General features: G+C 44.5%; 1 protein-coding gene across 4 annotated transcripts in view; it reads right to left on the bottom strand.

The window, feature by feature from the left end:
• Positions 1 to 17,817, bottom strand: part of CDKL1 (cyclin dependent kinase like 1) — a 43,185-nt gene that overhangs the window by 6,323 nt on the left and 19,045 nt on the right. For all 4 annotated transcript variants that reach the window (XM_045823742.1, XM_045823744.1, XM_045823743.1 and 1 more), the window contains exons 3-7: positions 16,043 to 16,164; positions 6,197 to 6,269; positions 3,601 to 3,691; positions 2,847 to 3,047; positions 695 to 777 (exon numbers count right to left, since the gene is read on the bottom strand). In XM_045823742.1, coding sequence (XP_045679698.1) covers positions 695 to 777; positions 2,847 to 3,047; positions 3,601 to 3,691; positions 6,197 to 6,269; positions 16,043 to 16,164 — 570 coding nt within the window. The remainder of the gene's footprint in view (positions 1 to 694; positions 778 to 2,846; positions 3,048 to 3,600; positions 3,692 to 6,196; positions 6,270 to 16,042; positions 16,165 to 17,817) is intronic.

Raw genomic sequence — 17,817 nt, forward strand, 5'->3', positions numbered from 1 at the left:
TTAGAGAAGGAAAGGAAGGAAGGGAAGAGAGGGAGAGAAACATTGATGTGTAGTTGCCTCTCATGCATCCCCTACTCGGGGGCACCTGACCCACAACCCAGACATGTGCCCCGACTAGGAATTGAACCTGGTACCCTTTGGTTCACAAGCCGGCACTCAACCCACTGAGCCAGCCCAGCCAGGGCAGGGTATGTATATTTTTAATTTTTCAGTTGTTTTTTTTAAATGAGTATGTTCCCCACACTGGCCACAGAGGATAGGCACCAGAGTGAGGCTGGCCACGCAAGTTCATCACCATTTCCCACCATGGTCCAGGGAGTGACAGCTCACTAGAGCAGGGGATTTGGGCAATGCTGGATTTTCCTGGATGAGTCATTGTCTAAAGCTGACTGGCTCTGCGCTTCAACTGCTGAAAATGATGAAGGACAGGTGAGGTCAGGGCAGGCACTCTGCATTCCTGTCCACCATGCTCACTAACCTCTGCTAACTAGGTTTTGGTAGTTACTCACTTGCCTGAGCCCCAGTTTATTTCCATTCCTAGACTGACCTTCCAGGGCAGACTGGATCATGGGGCTCAGGAAAGTAACTACCAAAACCTAGTTAGCCTGCAACTCCCCATGTAAATGGAATGATCACCATTTAAACACCCTGGTAACCCTCACATGCAGAATTCCTTCCAAAATGGGTCACTCACCTTATCTTCAGGATCTGGAATTTTCACCCCACTGAAGTACTGATTGGTGCTGAACACTTGCTGGTGCCTAGGAATGAGATCCCCTTTGGACAGAAGAAAGAAGAAGTAAAATGAGATGGGTTAGCAAGTACTAATCTGTGGTTTCCCTTCTGCTGGTTCAGTGTCCGTCTGTGCCTACACCTACGAAGGCTACAGTCTGCCGTCCCAATCAGAGGGAAAGGCATTGAGGCAGCCTCAGCAACCTGTACTGAGGCCTGTGGTGTGGAAAGCACTGTTAGGCACACAGGAGGCATGCACAGAAACAGAGGGCTGTGAGGTTCTTGCCCCTCAAGGCTCAGAGTGTATTTAAGTAATCCAAACCGAACAGCTCAGAAGTACACTCACACAAATCAAATAACCCCCCTTTTTTAATAGCAAAAGTGCAATAACTACAATCAAAATCATGTTAACTGAATGAATCTTGATGGGTTAAGACAAAAAGATGGGTTGGCCTCAGGTTAGCACAGTGCCTGACACATAACAAGCACTCAAAAAATATTTAAGGAAGGAAAAAAAGGCAGGCAGGCAGGCAGGAAGGAAAGAAGGAAAAGGGAAGGAGAGGGGAGGGGAGGGGAAGGAGGGAGGGAGGAGGAAGGGAGAGAGAAGGCGAGAGGCGGGAAGGGGAATCATGGGAAATCTAGCTAGAAGGAACCCATTTCTAGCCTGGAACTACCTTTCCTTGTTTCACCAGGTAGCGACCACCTGAAAAATCCCGTTTTACCTACTATTTAAAAGTACTTACAATGTGAAGCAACAAAACAAAAGGAGCATTTCTGTATTCTGGGGATTATGTGCGGCTCACTCTGCCCACATTTCAACCAAAACAGCTAAAATTGCCCTCACGTAAAATTCTAGGGGTAGTACACTTGAAGAGGAATTTTGCTCAGAGAATACAAGGGGGTACTCAGAAACGGGCATCCCTAAGGCACGCCCAGGCCCACTTCCCAGGGCAGAGTGAACAGCAAACACCACCACGCCAGGCTCCCAGGAATGCTGCTGTTGGACTAGGCTGGAGTTCTTACCCCAGGGTATCCAGTTGTCTACTTTTACAAGTTTGGTTTGGAAATTTACCTGTCACTCAAATCACAAAGCTGCTATCCCACCCCATTTTGGACAAGCAGCCAGAATATACTCTCTGATATCTTACCCCAGACCTCGTGAACTTCAACGTGAGAACTGTACCTGTATCTGAATAACCTTCTTCCATTGGAGTTGGGGGACATGGAGAGGGTGTCCTAAAATCACCAGAGGATTTTAGCAAAGGAAGGCTCAGTGCCCCTGGAAAGGTTCCCAGGTCTCTTACTTGTCACTCAACAAAAGCCATCAGCAAATATTTACTACCTCCTATGTGCAGACACTGGTGGAAGACATGTAGAAATAGTCATGATCCCACCCTCAGGCAGCTAACAGTAAATTTGGGAGGACAGTAAAAGATGTGGTGACAGCAAGGGCCACAAGTGTTTACAAGAGGATGAGTTCTCTTTAATTTGGGGTGCTCAGGGGAGTAGCTAAATTCCCTCACCTTTGAAAAGGACAGTCACTGCTTATGGGTCTTTTCACCTGTCCTTCTCCTTCTCCCTCTCCTCCTCCCCTCTGCCCCCCCACCCCAAGAGGAGATAGAAGGGAAGTGGCTCTGGGGTGAGAAAGCAAGACTACACTTTCTTCCTGCCGTGTAGAAGGGTGAGAATTTTTCTCTGCAGGGTCGGAATAATCCAAATTAGCCTGGCAGGCTGGAGTCAAGGACAACCAACAAATGAATTACCACATCATGGTAAATGAAATAAAATACACCAGCATCCTCTAAACTGCTAAGCCCTTGTAGAAATGTATGTTTGTATTGTTGCTATGATCATTATTCAGAGTTTAACTTGATCCAAACTATTTCAAAGAGAGAATCTGTCTTTTTGGACAATTAATGCGTACTTAAAGTTGTGGATTCTTTTTATTAAAACAAATGTGGACACCGTTAATGGAGTCATTTTTTTTTTAGAGTGCCCCCCCAGCCTCGCAACTATAAAGGGCATTAGGTGAGATTAGGAACTTGGCTCTGCTCTGCACTGACATGGGTAACACTATCCAGTTCCCCAAAAGGCAGGACAGAGACCCCACTTACCCAAGGTTTTTCTGATCAGGTAAAGCTGATCCACATCAGATTTGCCTGGCCACAGAGGCACCCCTGACAGCAGCTCAGCAAACACACAGCCGATTGCCCAAACATCTACTGGAGGGCCATACTGCATGTCCCCCACCAACAGCTCCGGGGACCGGTACCACCGGGTAGCCACGTAGTCTGTGTAGTAGTCACTCGGTCCAGCTGGCCAGTGATGGGACGTGGGAAACAGAGAGAGAGCAGTGGAAGCGTGGGATCAAAACCAGGAGGGGAAAGACCTAAGACATCTATCTAGTTTGTGCCCCATATGTGGCTTTTCTAAGTCAGTGGTTCTCAGTACAACTTGTACATTGAAATCACTTAGAAGACAGAATTTTTCAAGTACTGAAGCTGGGCCCCACCCTAGTACAATTAAACCACAGTCCCTGGGTGGAGGGGTGGGGGGTGATCAGTATAGTTTTTATAGTTGTAGTTCCCCATGCAATTTTAATCTGCAGCCACAAATGAAAACCGCTTTTCTAAAATAGTACAAAAGATGGTAGAAACCAGGAGGGTAACATATTTTTTAATAACCACTTCACTGTGGTATACTTTATATATAACATACATTTTTAAACCACTGTATGTGTCTACATGTTTTCAGTAACTACAAGCTTAGGCCCTAAATATACAAGAACTAGCTTTCTATAGCACTTAGATCTTTCATTATATAAAGAATTTTTCATCTTTTATACTTAAGAGAAACATGAATACTCACTCAAAAGCCGAGCGAATCCAAAGTCACAAAGCTTAATCACTGAATGTTTGGTGATAAGGATATTTTCCGGCTTCACATCTCTATGTATGCACTAGTCACAAACACAGAGCCAAAATAGATTATTAAAGAGCAACTATAATATACAGGGTAAATAAAACACATGAATAATTAGCAAATAATTGAGAAATTGTTTGACCCTCTCACTGGCCTTTTGGATAAAAAGCTGCAAAGTACCAAAACTTGCGAAACAGCAGCATGAAATAAATCTAGTACCCTACCTATCATAGCCTCAATCATTCCAAATTCCTGAAGGGCCCAAAATACAAACAAGGAAACCCAAGTAAATTTACATTTTAGTTAAACAATTTTTTGGTGTAAGTATGCCTCATGTGGTATTTGGCACGTATTTAGTCTGGCAACGCTAGGTGAAAGGGAAACGTTGAAAGGTTCTGGACGCGGCCTGCACCGTGACTGCTGGAGCTGCAAGCTGGTGCATAAGCAGGATTCACCACTCAGTTGTTTAACAGAGCAGGACACAGTCTGCCTGGTAAACAGGACAAGCCCTGGGCCTGCTGAGATAAGCTTGGAAAGAGAAGGGCGGGGACCAAGAGCTTACTTGCCGAGAGACCTCCCTTCCAGCTCTGACATCTGTCCTGACAAGATAAACAAGAGGAGGTAGCGCTCACCCTCTGGAGAGAGTCGCTAGATGTCAGCTCTGTCCCACACACATCAAGGGTTTTAGAGCTACATCCTCGCCATAGTTTAGACTCAAATCACTTGTGCTTTCCAAACCACAGCAGACATTGTTTAACAAAGGGATGTTAGAAGAATGTTTAAGAATCCTCACATGATTTTCTCATAACATAATTTTCTTGGCAAAGAACAAATCAACAACCTAATTAACAATCATATAAAAAGGGTTGGCTTAAATAATTTTTCAGGGTTCCTAATAATCTTCCCTTCTTCCAAGCGTTTTCCTCTCTGGAGGAGAATGTGGGATCCCGCAAGGAGGGACCCTCTTTGGCTCCCAGCTGAAGCCCTGGGGGTATTCTTGACTTTCCGGAATTTGGAAAGAGGACAGAGGTTCTTCTTGGGTCTGGCCTAGCACTCACTCCAGGGGACCTTCAGGGTGAGAGATCAGTGTCAGTGTTCCCAAAGGGTATTAATTCCTCTGGAAAATAATTTGGGAGACAATTTCTGAATTATATCATTACAATCTATCTGGTTCTTAGCAACTAATGGCCCTGAGATCTCTACTCTTTTACCACTGGCTTCACATATTACTATAAATGGGCACACCCATAGATATGATGACAGATGGTCAGAAGGACTTGTAAGCAAGAATGTGCTCCTATTCTGTTCTGGGAATTCTTTAAAAGTTGCCACACCCTTTCTCCATCAGCACAAACAGAGCAGTCAGGGGCCCCTCAGGGAACTGTGGTGCATTTGTCTTTAGCGTCTCTATTTCTCCCAATCCCTCCCCACCCCAGAGCCTTAATGCAGTCTCTCTGGCTCCCCCATCCTAATGCCTACCCTCAGGAGAGTGCTAACTCTCACTGGTAGTAAATAGCAGTATAAAGTGTCCATGCCCCCTGCTCTACATGCATTTTGACAAGGACTGTAGCCTTCAGCAAGGTGGAGACTCAGTAGGGAGAAGTGCTGACTACTATCATTTTTTCTCCTTCCTGGAAGGCAGCTTTGGGAAAAATCATTTCGGAAGAGCTCCAAGATGAGTTTTCAGGCCCATTGCAGTCAGAGGACCCTCGTGGCCACAATGAAGCTCTAACGTTGGGACTTGGCTGCTGTGTGCAGGGAGTGGGCAGTGTTCTACAGGAGGGGACAACAGGCTCCCCAGCATCTGTGAAGTCACAGCAGCTGGTCCACTGCCTCTGCCAGGCCTTACAGTGGCTGGGAGTGTCATAGGCTTCCCGCTGGGCTGGTTCGTTCCAGACCTGGCATTCATATCTCAGCAAAGCAGACACTAGCACTGAGGCATCGTGCCTGGAACTCCACCTACTGCCTCTGAACAGGCACGAGTGATGTGGGGTTCCCCTCCCCAATTTCAGAGCCTTGGGAAGGTAGCAGACCCACACAAACTCTAAGTGAATGGGATGCCATCTGAAAACTGAGTAGCTTCTGATCAGCGTAACTACTTTCTGAAAAATCATAAAAATGCATTCTTTTTTTTTTTTTTAAAGATTTTATTCATCCATTTTTAGGGAGGGAAGGGGGGCAGAGAGAGAGAGAGAGAGGGAGAGAGAGAGGAGAGAAACATCAATGTGCGGTTGCTGGGGGTTATGGCCTGCAACCCTGGAATGTACCCTGGCTGGGAATCGAACCTGGGACACTTTAGTTCCCAGCCCGCGCTCAATCCACTGAGCTACGCCAGCCAGGGCTAAAAATGCATTCTTTATGTCACCTGAACAAGGAGGAATAGTCAGGTTGGCATTTTTAGCCTCTACATACCCCAACCAGGCTTAAGAAGATTTGGGTGAAAAATTCTGTCCACAAAAGCACAACATACACTTTGAACAAAGGCTCCACCTCAGCTTATGGGCAGCCTTCTGATTTTTTCAAGGGAAATCATGAGACTTACATTGTGTCTATGGCAAAAATTTACAGCTTGCAAAGTCTGCCAAGTGATGCTCTTCACGAGATGTTCCGGCACCCTAGTGAAAATGAAGAAGCAGCATGAACACAGGCTTAAATAGTGAAAAGTCCAGGGTGACACATACAGTCATCGAACTCATCGAAACGTCATTCCCTACATCCGAGTGTAAGGAACCCGTGACGGGCACACTGCCGAGCTCCAGTGGCAGCAGGCAAAGATCTGCTTCCACAGGGAGGGACCATGGACACCCACAGGGGTTTTGGCAAGTATTTATGACGAGCGGTCTCAAATATCTGTGACACTACTGGGAACCTGCCTGGTCACTTGAGCTCCACTTCTAGAAGCAGCTTTTTGTTGGTGGAAAGTTAGTTAACATACAGCATAAAATACGCTGTTTGTTTTTTCAAGTTGCCCCAAACTCATGGCCTTGTAGCAAAACTCATCTTCTGTGTGGGCACATGGTTCCTCCAGGCTCCCTCGGCAGGATTTTTTTTTAAGGTAATGAAGATTTTGCTGAAGACAGGGAAGACGTTTACATTCTACACCACGTTACAGAAGTTAACCATAATTAAAAACCCACGTAGGCAGCCTGGTCTGTCCCCCACACTGCTCTTCCCTGCCAGCTAGCTGCACCGCCCTCTCATCTTTCTGCCTGTCTTCTTTCACAGCATCTAAACTTGATGCCACTGTTCCCAGCACATCTCTGACTTGGAGCTTATATATGACCAGGCAACCAGTAGCCCCAGCGGGTCCTTTGTGTGAATTAGAAAAAAAATCCCTCCTGGGGGAGATTTTCTTTTTTTTAATTAGGCAGTGAGTGAGAGGGGCCACAGGAAGTGTACATTTATTTTCAGACACTCCCACCCACCAGCTGGACCTAGTGTTTTTACAAATCAAACGTTAAACAATGCTGTTGTGGTCCTCAGCCAGAACTAAGAAGTAAGGCAGGGAGGAAACTCCTGAGTAGTTGTGTTCAAGTGACCAAAAAAAGTCACTTCCAGTCTCTGGGAGGGGCTGCAAGGTCACTGCGGTCACAGACCAGATGTTTAGGAAATCCTTTCAAGTAGATAAGAGGCTGCTTGGACAAGGGGGCAACATGAGAGGGGCCACTTCCCGGAAGACAAGCTGGAGCATTCCTTCACCAGCACCAGGGCCGTGGGGTTCTGGCAGCTCCCCTCCAAATTCTCTTCCTTATTCCAGTGGCAGAGAGGCACAGACGCTAGAAAATCTCGCCTGTCTAGGAAAAGACAACTAAGAAGGGAACATTTCAGGGGAAATGCTTTTCCCCAGCCTCCACTTTCTGTCCAGAAAAAGGGAATATATTTTGATTATTTAATGAATTAACTATTAAAGTAAGGTTATCAATCCCAGGCAAATTTAGTCTCTAAGAACATTTCCCAAGAGGAATGATTTAAAAAGATCATTTAAATTAAATTAGAACAGAACATCATCAATGCTCCTCTAAGGCTGAGCACACTTCTTCCACAATTCCCAAACGTGAGAACTCTGTGCACACTCCCTAGTGTTGTCTTGGGCTTGCCACTCACTTCACTTCTTTATCGCTCCATTTCCTCTCTGAAATGCCAGTGCCTCGGACTCTACCTCTGAGATTCTTTTTAGCTGCTGATGATAGGAGCCAGGTTCTTCACTGCAGAAGAAGGGAGTTATAAATACAGAAAGGGAGCAAAGTAGAATCTGTTCTGTGGTGTCGGACTGGAAACAGATGTACACACACGTAGGAGGTAGCTGTGCTGGAAGGGGTGCTGTCTTATACAGAGTGTTCCAGAAAGCTCCTCTGCTTCACTACTTCAGACTCAGTGGTTAAATGATAAGATGTGGCCAGATTTAGGCTATATTTTAAAAATAGAGTCTTCAGGATTTTCTGAGGGATTGGATGGGAGAAAAAGAGAAAACAAGGCTGACCACAGGGTTAGTTTGAGTAGCTGGTTCGTGTTGGACCTTTTACTGAAAAGAATGCTGGGGCAGGGAATGGGATGGGGTTTGGCTTGTGGGGAAAGGAGGGTGGATACTCCGAGATACTTTGGAGAATCTAAGCATGCAGTTCTGAGTGCAGAAGGGAGGCCTGGCTGGAAATATAAATGTGGAGCCCTGGCTGGCATAGCTCAGTGGATGGAGCACGGGCTGGGAACCAAAGTATCCCAGGTTCGATTCCCAGCCAGGGTACATTCCTGGGTTGCAGGCCATAACCCCCAGCAACCGCACATTGATGTTTCTCTCTCTCTCTCTCTCTCTCTCTCTCTCTCTCTCTCTCTCTCCCCCCCTCTCCCTTCTCTCCCTAAAAATAAATAAATAAAAATCTAAAAAAAAAAAGAAATATAAATGTGGAAAGCATAAGCCTCCTGATGGCACTTAGAGCCCCCGCACAGGTGAAGCCACTTGCAAAGTGAGCACAGGAGAGGAGGAGGTCGAAGTTCAGAGGCCTAGAAACTTGGAGGGACCAGCAGGGGACTGGGGTTGAACATCATGTGAACTAAGAGGTCACTCGGGAGACAGTGTCACTGAAGCCAACTGAAAAGAGTGTTTCAAAGTACTTGTGGTTTAAGATGTTGGGCTGAACAAATCCATCTGATTTCACTCCTTCTGCAAATCTGACTAGAATGACACTGAGGGAAGAGAACTATTCGGAGAGAATGGAGAAAGAGATAACACACTCTGGAATCCAGAGAGCAGTCCGATGAATGATAGCTGACAACAGATCCTAGAAAGCTGAAAGCTAAGCCCAGGGTGGGGAGAGTGGAGGACGAACCAATTTACCCCAAAGAGTCCTCAGAAGCCTCAGGAACCAGCAGTTAAGACCTGTATGGAAATGGGAGGAAAGGAGTGTGGAAAAACCTGTTTGGGAAACAAACCCCTAGACCCTCTCCCCTGGTCTAGTCCAGTAGGGGATACCCTTCCCCTACTCAGTAGAAGGCTGGAGTTTTGTTTTCCAGGGAGGACAAAGTAGAGGACATCTGGTACAGTTGAGATTATGGATTCCGTTCCAAAAGCAGGGTACATACTGAGTACCGCATACATACTAAGCATTGAACACAGACTCCCCAACCCCCTTACCACACTAGGTTCGGGGAAAGCTGGCAGCCTGACTTTACTCTTTAGGCAAAATATTGGAAGACTTTGTTAGTGGAAGCTCAGGAGAAAAGAGCTAAAGATGGGGTTTCCCCAGCAAATGGCCCAGCCAGATTGCCCCGCAATGAGGCTCTGAGTTTCTAGTAGTTTCCTACTCTAAACCCTAGGCATACCACTGGAGATTCTATCTGCCCATGGAAGTCTCACATAAGAAAGTTAGAGACCAAAACAAACAGAAAGAAAGCAACTCAAAAGAAAGAAAAAAACTATGGAGAGTGAAGAGAATATTAAAAAAAAAATTAATATCCTCAGAGAGGATGGCAACAGGAAAGCTGTTCCTCTGTGAAATAAGGACAGGACACTGTAAGAAAACAAGAGGATCATGGAGTCAGATGTCCACATACTAGAAGGCTCAGGACAAGAGAAAATAGAGAAAACAAAGGATAGGAAATCAATAGCAAAACAGTTCAATTTTTTTTTCTAGAACAGAAAGGGGCCGCCCAGTGCCAGAATAATGCATGAAAAGCAAGGCCCATGATTTTCATAATTCAGAATGCTGTGAATTAGAGAGAGTGCTAGAAGCTTCTGGAAATAAAAAGAAACAGAACTTCACCAAGAAGCAGAAAGTAGAATGACAAAAGACTTCTTAACAGCACTAAGAGATAGAAGGCACTTAAAAATGCCTCCGAAATTCTGAAGAAATATTATTTTTCACCCAAAACAAACAAAATATTAACTAAGTGTGGAGAGAAAATACTTTTTAAACGTGCAAGGGCAAAGTCTCAGTTCCCCTCCCTCTCTCTCCCTCTCTCTCGCTCTCTTTTAACCTCTCACACACTCTTTCCCAGGAAGCCTCCTGGAGTGTGCCCTCCACCAAAAACAAGTGAACTATCAAAGCAGATCCCATGAAACAGAGAAGACTGGGGACCTGACCCAGCGGGGAACAAGAGGATCTTGCACGAGGAGGTGAAGGAAAGTGACTGGACGACAGCTGCATTCCAGGCGCAGACAGCAACCCATCCAGATTGGAACAGCGTGACTCAAGAGCCAGGCATGTTGAGGGTTGTCATCATCATGCCCCCTGCCTTATACCATCTTAAATAAATATGAAAATATTTGACAAACAAACTTAAAAGCTTTGGAAGAGTCTGGGTGTCTGGCCAGAACCTTTGGGCTAAAGCTGACATTCTTAAAGCTGTAGCTTATGCTGGCAAGGCTAAGGAATTCACTTCACTTTATAATGTGTGTTTCCCAAAGGGTGGTAAATGGTCTCATGGCCAAGCTCTGGGGGAGAGCGGGAACGGTGATGGAGGGAAGGGGCACCATTCTCTCTCATTCTTTACTGCCTTTAAGAGTCCCCTTTAAGAGCTTGGATTCTAGCTCAAAGACAAGCTGTCCCTTTAGAGGAATCATGCATAAGCCCAAGCTTAACCTGGGAGGGAAGTGGCATTTCAGCTTTTCTCTTGGGTCTTATTCTCCTCCACCATGAGATTAGGCCATTGAACTTCAAACAAACCGTATCCCCATTTCCTTTCCTCATAAACAGTGCTCCAGAGGAGCTGGACAGGACCCAGTCTGGGCCTCCTGGACTCTCAGCCAGCTGGGCAGGTCTCGTGCGATTTGTGCTCCTGAAGATGTCAGCTCCCCAGACCTAGACATGCAGGTCTAGGCAGGACACTGAGCAAGGACACTTGCTTTATTTCTGTCCCAAATCAAGGTGGGAGGGGCTCAGCAACGCACGTCTTCATTCCCTGGGTAGCTGGATGGTCTGTCTCCCTTAGGGTCTCCATGTCAGTGGGCTCACTCAGAGCCATGACTGTTCCTCTGAAGCCCACTGGGCTGTCACTCAGCTCAGCAGAGGGGCCCCTTTTAGGGTGGGTGGAATGCAATCCTTCCATTAGTAGGATGAGGTGGGGGACGAATGTACTCCGGAGTCCTCCACCAGGGTGACCTCATGGCCTTCTTTGGGAATTTAGTGTCACCCCCAGGAACATAAGGGGATCCCAACTGCGGGATGCCAGGGAGAGATGAGGATCGGGGGATGGGGTATCTTTAGAAATGCCTGTAGTCTAGACTTCTCTGTGACTGTGCCATCTTTTTGAAGGATTGGAAATGAAAGTGTCAAAATAAGAAAGTAAACTTAGAAAGAGAAAGACAGAAGATCCAGGAAGTAGTGACTCCAACCATAGAGAAACACAGCGGGATTCCAAGGACGAAAGCACAGGGAAGTTCCAGGAAGACGCCTCAGGCACAACAGGCCAGGCAGAGGGAGAATACAGTTCTAAAGGCAGGAAGTTTCCCCCCAAAAAGGAATAAATTGATTATCTGCTGTGATTATCCTGTGGAAAAGTACATTGAGAGGCTATTAGAAAGGGTGAGAAAAGTTAGCAATAGGGTTTAAGAATATAATTTTTAAGGATTTATTTATCCAGAGAGAGGGGAAGGTAGGGGGTAAGGGAGTGAAAGATGGATGCTTCTAGAGAAACATAGATTGGTTGCCTCTTGCACACACCCCAACCAAGGACCAGGCCCGCAACCCAGGCATGTGCCCTGACCGGGAATCAAACCAGACCTTTCACTTTATGAGACAACGCCCAACCAGCTGAGCCATGCCAGCCAGGGCAGGTTAAAGAATATTAAGCGAATTTAAAAAGCAAGGCAAATATTAATTTGTAGAAAAAGTACAAAAGGAAATCCTAACATGGTACAATGCTCAGCTGTAAGTAATATTTACATAATCATAACAACTGGAACAGTGAATATGAAATTAATAAAACTTGAAGGCAATGATTTGGGGGGAGGAGAAAGGGGAAACAGAGGGAACAATGGTGCAAGTGAGCAAAATTCTCATCTATCATAATAGGAAGCCTATAGATAATGTCCAAATTGATAACTCAAGAAAGAGCAGTATATTACTCCTTTTATATTACATTGTATTGCTGGATTTGATGTGCTAATAATAATTTTGCTATGGATTTTTACACCTGTGTTCATGAAGGATATTTGTCTTTCACTTTCTTTTCTTGAAATGCCCTCATCTGGTTTTGGTATTAAGGGTACAGTGGCCTCATAAAATGATTTGGGAAATGTTTCTTCCTCCTATATTTTCTGAAGGAGTATGTGTAGGATTGCTATTATGTCTTCCTCATATGTTTGATGGAATTCATTCTTCAAATATTTTAATAATAAAAACCAATAGCATAAGTATAACTCTACAGCATTGGTGGTAAGGGTAAATTGGTTTAGTCTGGCCAACCCTACAACCCAATAATCCCTTTTTGAGAACTTCTAAGGGAAAAGTACAAAGGAAGAACCTTCAATTGTAGGGAAAGTTTGATAGCAGAAATGTTTATCAGACCAGACACTCAAAGTGGCCTACATATCAACAATGGAGGAGTGGTTGGATAGTAATGTGACTACATGTATAATCTTGTAGTTATTAATAACAGATCTAAAGATTATATTGCAACATACATAGAAATGCATGTGAAAGACTGTTAAGTGAACAGCAGAACTGAAAGAGAAAAGGGTCATCTCATCACAGCAACTCGAAGAATGTGGCATTTTGTTTGGAAAACAGCCAGCACGTTGACTGCTTTTACAATGGACTTCAGGCTTGCAGATACAGATGCTTAATTGTGTCAACACACCAAGACAGTATCCATTTCAAAGGGGCAGGTAAACGTTAAACAAATGTAACAGCCTGGTATATAAAACCAGAATGCCAATTTATTAATCCTTGTTCAAATCCTGAGTACCAACTTATGCTCTCTTTGCAGGCAATTCCATAACAAAAGTCAAGTTATAATCAGATGGTGTTTGGTGAGTAAAAAATTGGGATAAGGGAGAGTAGCTATTTGTCTGGTTACTGTCATTAGGCTATAAGAGCTTAAGTGTACCCATTTCCAAATACCGAGGGTCTTGTCATTATATAAAACATGCAATCAGTCAAATCAAAGAATATCTTTAAGATTGCTCTCCAGGCACCCTGGCCGGGTAGCTCAGTTGGTTAGAGCATTAACCTGATATGCCAAGGTTATGTATGGGTTCGATCCCTGGTCAAGACACATGCAAGAATCAACCAATGAATATATCGGTAGATAGAATAACAAACTGATGTTTCTCTCTCTCTCTCTTTCACTCAATAAAAAATGTTTTTTAAAGATAGCTATCACAAAGGAGGTCATATTTGAGCTATATCTGAAGGACAAGCAAGGCTTTGATAAGCAGAGTAGTGACGGTAGAGCAACCCAGCACATCCTGAAACCTGGAGTGCAAAGGATTTCCATGGGGTGGGAAACTGGTGGGAACGGGGTGACCCTGCAGAGTGACTATAGTGATCACAGGGCATTCTTGCAGTAAGAGTGCAAACCTAAGGATGACCCAGCCTGGCACCGGGCAGGGAAAATACCAGCATTAGCACATTATCCTTTGTTGATAGTATCTAACAGATCAAATATGAAACTAAACAAGAACCGTTCTAGGATATTAGATCATCAATTCATAGCATTATAGAGCTGGACATTCTCTTAAACTTCACCTGGTACTAAACTCTCATTTTTCCAGGTGGGGACACCTGTAGACAACCTGCCAAAGGTCACACAGATGATGGTGACCCACTTTTACTGGAATGTACTTACAAATGACCCACCTCCATAGGACAACATGTTTTATTTTCTAGAACATATTAAACATATTTTAGCCAGTGGAGTTTTAAAAAATCAGCTTTCAAAACTATGCTCTGACCAGAAGCCTCAGTTGGTTGGAACCTTGTCCTGGACGCCAAAAGGCTGCAGGTTTGGTTCCCAATCAGGGCACATGCCTAGGCTGGGGGTTCGATCCCAGGTTGGGGCACATATACCAGGCAACAGATTGATGTTTCTCTTCCCCTCTCCCTCCCCACCCCTGATATCAACAAACATATCCTTCGGTGAGGATAAAAAGAAAACAAATTCAAATCACTCCTTGTCCTCTTTTTTTTTCGTCTTCTCAAGCTATATGCCAAAAAAGAACTGACTCCCTATTGCTCTAAACCCCCCACTAAACAGTGTTCCAAAGTGACTCAATCTAACATGATTAATCAAACTCCCTGCAACACTTTCTTGTGCCACAAAGCCATGTGTAACTTAACACTAGTAAGTGTCATGAAGTAGCACTGCCAAGCTGTCAAAAGAGCAAATATCAGCATACTAAACATTTTCTCCCTTGAACACATAATTTCTCTGTATCAATGACTTTCTGAAAAAAGGTGTCTGTTCTCTTGGCTTTCTCTGGTTGTGTAAATTAACATGAAAAAGCCTATGCCATGGTCAAACTACAAGCCACTTTAATCACTTTTGCCCAGAGGTCATGGTAGATAATATATAACCACCACTACATCTCAGAGCAAGCTCTTTGCCAAGGCTTGAAAGCATTATTAAAAGAGTCTCAGCCTCCAGCCACTGAGTATGAATGTGACCAGGATGGGGTGTCATTCCACAAATCTGATCTACAATGCACTATACATATTGTCCCTAGCCAAAGTTGGGCTCCCAGAAGCAGAGCAAAAGGAGTAGATGGAATGTCCTTTCTTGCTTAAATTCTCTTAAAACTCCTCACTGTTCAACCCAAAGGCCACCTCCTCTAAGGATTCTCCCTCGACTGACCTGCTTTGAATCATATATCCCAGGGCCTGCTAATCATTCTACCCTCTCCTTCTGGTCACAGTGATTAGCCCCAGGGATAGTTGCATCACCTAAACTGGACCAATGAGAGTCTTCCACGGGACTTTATATGCAGATGCTACCTTCTTCTAGAACTTCTTTTCTTCTAGGATAGCTACATTGGTTGATAAATGTCTGTGGCCATACTACCATATTTTTTTCCTTCCTTACTCTTTGCATCCCTATCACATACACAAACACACAACACGCATCCCTTAAAATTCACCTTATAAAGGAGACTCATCTGCAAGGCAGAGAAGCCAACACAAAGAAGGGTTGTGAGAGAGCAGCCACCACCTGTTGCACTCCACCTTAAGACATTCCTCACAGGAATGTGTGGGAGCCAAAATCCAGCCTGCATTCTGCTCACCTTGGCAAGGGGCTACCTCAGCCAGAGGAAGGGATCCCCCCTTTTTCCCAAAGACTCTGTCTGCTCACTAAGCCTTTTTCTAAGGCACATGGAAGAGGACACATATATCAGAGAGATGTGATAATATCAGTGAAGCCTTTAAAGTCACCCCCAAGTCATCTTAGTTACAGCCACCAACACATTCCTTTTTCACCCATACTTGCTTCAGCTGTGTTTTTGTCACTTGTAACCAAAGAAGTCCTGACCAAGACAGCAGAATGGACACCCAAATTGCTTTGGGTGAAGCCACATGTTCATTTTAGCTGTGAACCTCCTGTTAGCCATTGTCTTTGGAACCTTCCTTTCAATCTCCAAGTCCTTACACTTACCTAGTCAGAATAGTAAATATCCTTCCTTTTCTTTCTTAGAGACTCAGATAGCTTCAATGAAAAGATAACATACCAAAGAAATCAAGTTCAACCTAATAATGCTGCTGTTGCAATCTTCATGAAAATGATTAGCTATGACCTCTTTCCTAGCATGTCTGGTATCTGCTCTGTCAACCCCAGCAGCAGAGTGTGCTGTCCAAACACTGGCTGCTTTGTCTAATCTGAAAATGGGTCATTGCTAATTCTCCCTCACAAAGCCTGGTGCATTTCATGGTGTTGTGTTTGTAAAGCATGGATCACTCACCCTCTTCGGTATTTGTCCAGTTCGTGGAGAACCGTGTGGTCGCAGTACTCAAACACCAGATGAAGCCTCCGCTTCCTCCGGAAGACTTCAATGAGGTTGACAAGGTTGGGATGCTTGAGTTGCTAAAAACATAAAAAACAAGGTGCTAAATGTGAGCTGTGACAGACAGCTCTCTCTAGTTGTGGTCCAATAAAAAGAAAATTGTTTGTCCTTTAAGAAGTGTTTCGTCTTGGTTGAAATAGCCTGTAAACAGTATTACCTTACTTCTCCTTGTGAGCTGTTTGTTAGCAGCTTGTGAGTGAAAAGTGATTATAACCCAGGTGGTTGGTGAAGGCAAAGAAAGATATGAGAAGGCTAGAAAAGAAAGGAGAATGAAAAGCAGGGAAAGATTTTTAGTTAATACAAACTCATCTTTTAAGGCTCAGATGAAACGTCCCCTCCTAAGGAGGTCTCCCCAGATCTCCTCAGACTGCTTCAATGCCCCTGTATGACTGATGACTCCCCTGAAGTGTGTGTCCTTCAGAATTGTTTGTATTTAGCAAGTAATTTCAAAGTAGGAATTACTCAGTTGATTGTTTAACGTCCTCTGCTATCAACGGATATAACAGATACAATCAATAGAAGGTAAGAACCATGATATCAGGGTCTGTGTTCTCGTTTATTCAAAATGATGTCGTACCCCTAGTATGGGGCCTCGCAAATAGCAGGCACTCAACAATTATTTGTGAATAAAAAAGTAAATCGCATTTCCTAGGTTGATGAAACATTTTAAAATAGGGAAATGAGGAAGATTCTTCAATCTGATGTGCCTGAAGGTGTGTATCTAGAGCACGGACCAGAGTAGAGGCAAGAGAGATGGCAAGAAAGGCCCTGTTCAGAGATATTTTGTTGTTAGAATAGTGGTGATGGATGGAGGGGAGGGAGGAGAGACGGGAGGCATCAAGAATGACCAAAGGTGCCCTGGCCGGGCACAAGGAAGCTCTGAGGAACTGCAGGGACCCAACTGCTAAGACTTTAATCAGTGGTGCTTTTGAATGAGGTGCAGTTGGCTTATGCAACAGCAGTGGCACATGAGTAACATGGGGCAATGGTAATTACGGGGATTATTGAATGAGCTGGCTTTTGTTAACACCTTTAGGTCATTGTGAAAAGAAAAGAGGAAATCATAGATAGGTTTCGGTTAGCTGCCCATCAACTGTGGGAGTCAGAAGGCCACTACGGCACTATTTAAAGAGACATTTATCTCCTGTAGACACAGGATAGCCTGTGCTAAAATCAGGCTCAGAACTTAATTTTTTTTTAAAGATTTTATTTATTTTTAGAGAGAGGGGAAGGAAGGGAGAAAGAGAGGGAGAGAAACATCAATGTCTGATTGCCTCTCATGGGCCCCCTACTGGGGACATGGCCTGCAACCCAGGCACATGCCCTGACTGGGAATCTAACCAGCAACCATTTAGTACATAGGCCAACACTCAATCCACTGAGCTACAATGGCCAGGTCAAGACTTAATTTTTAAGAGTAGCAGAGATACCCCTGGCCAGTGTGGCTCAGTTGGTTGGAGCATCATCCTGTAATTTGAAGGGTCTCAGGTTCCATTTCTGTTCAAGGCTTGCCTAGGTTGTGGGTTCAGTCCCTGGTCAGGGTACATACAGAAGGCAACCGATCAATCATGTGTCTCTCCCTCTCTCCCCTCCTTCCCCTCTCTCTAAAATCAATGGGCATGTCCTTGACTGAGGATTAAAAAAAAAAAAAAAAGAGTAGCAGAGATACAAAA

Source organism: Phyllostomus hastatus, unplaced genomic scaffold (genome assembly GCF_019186645.2).
Source record: "Phyllostomus hastatus isolate PE091 unplaced genomic scaffold, TTU_PhHast_1.1 phas_scaffold_501, whole genome shotgun sequence".
Classification (NCBI taxonomy): Eukaryota; Metazoa; Chordata; class Mammalia; order Chiroptera; family Phyllostomidae; genus Phyllostomus; species Phyllostomus hastatus.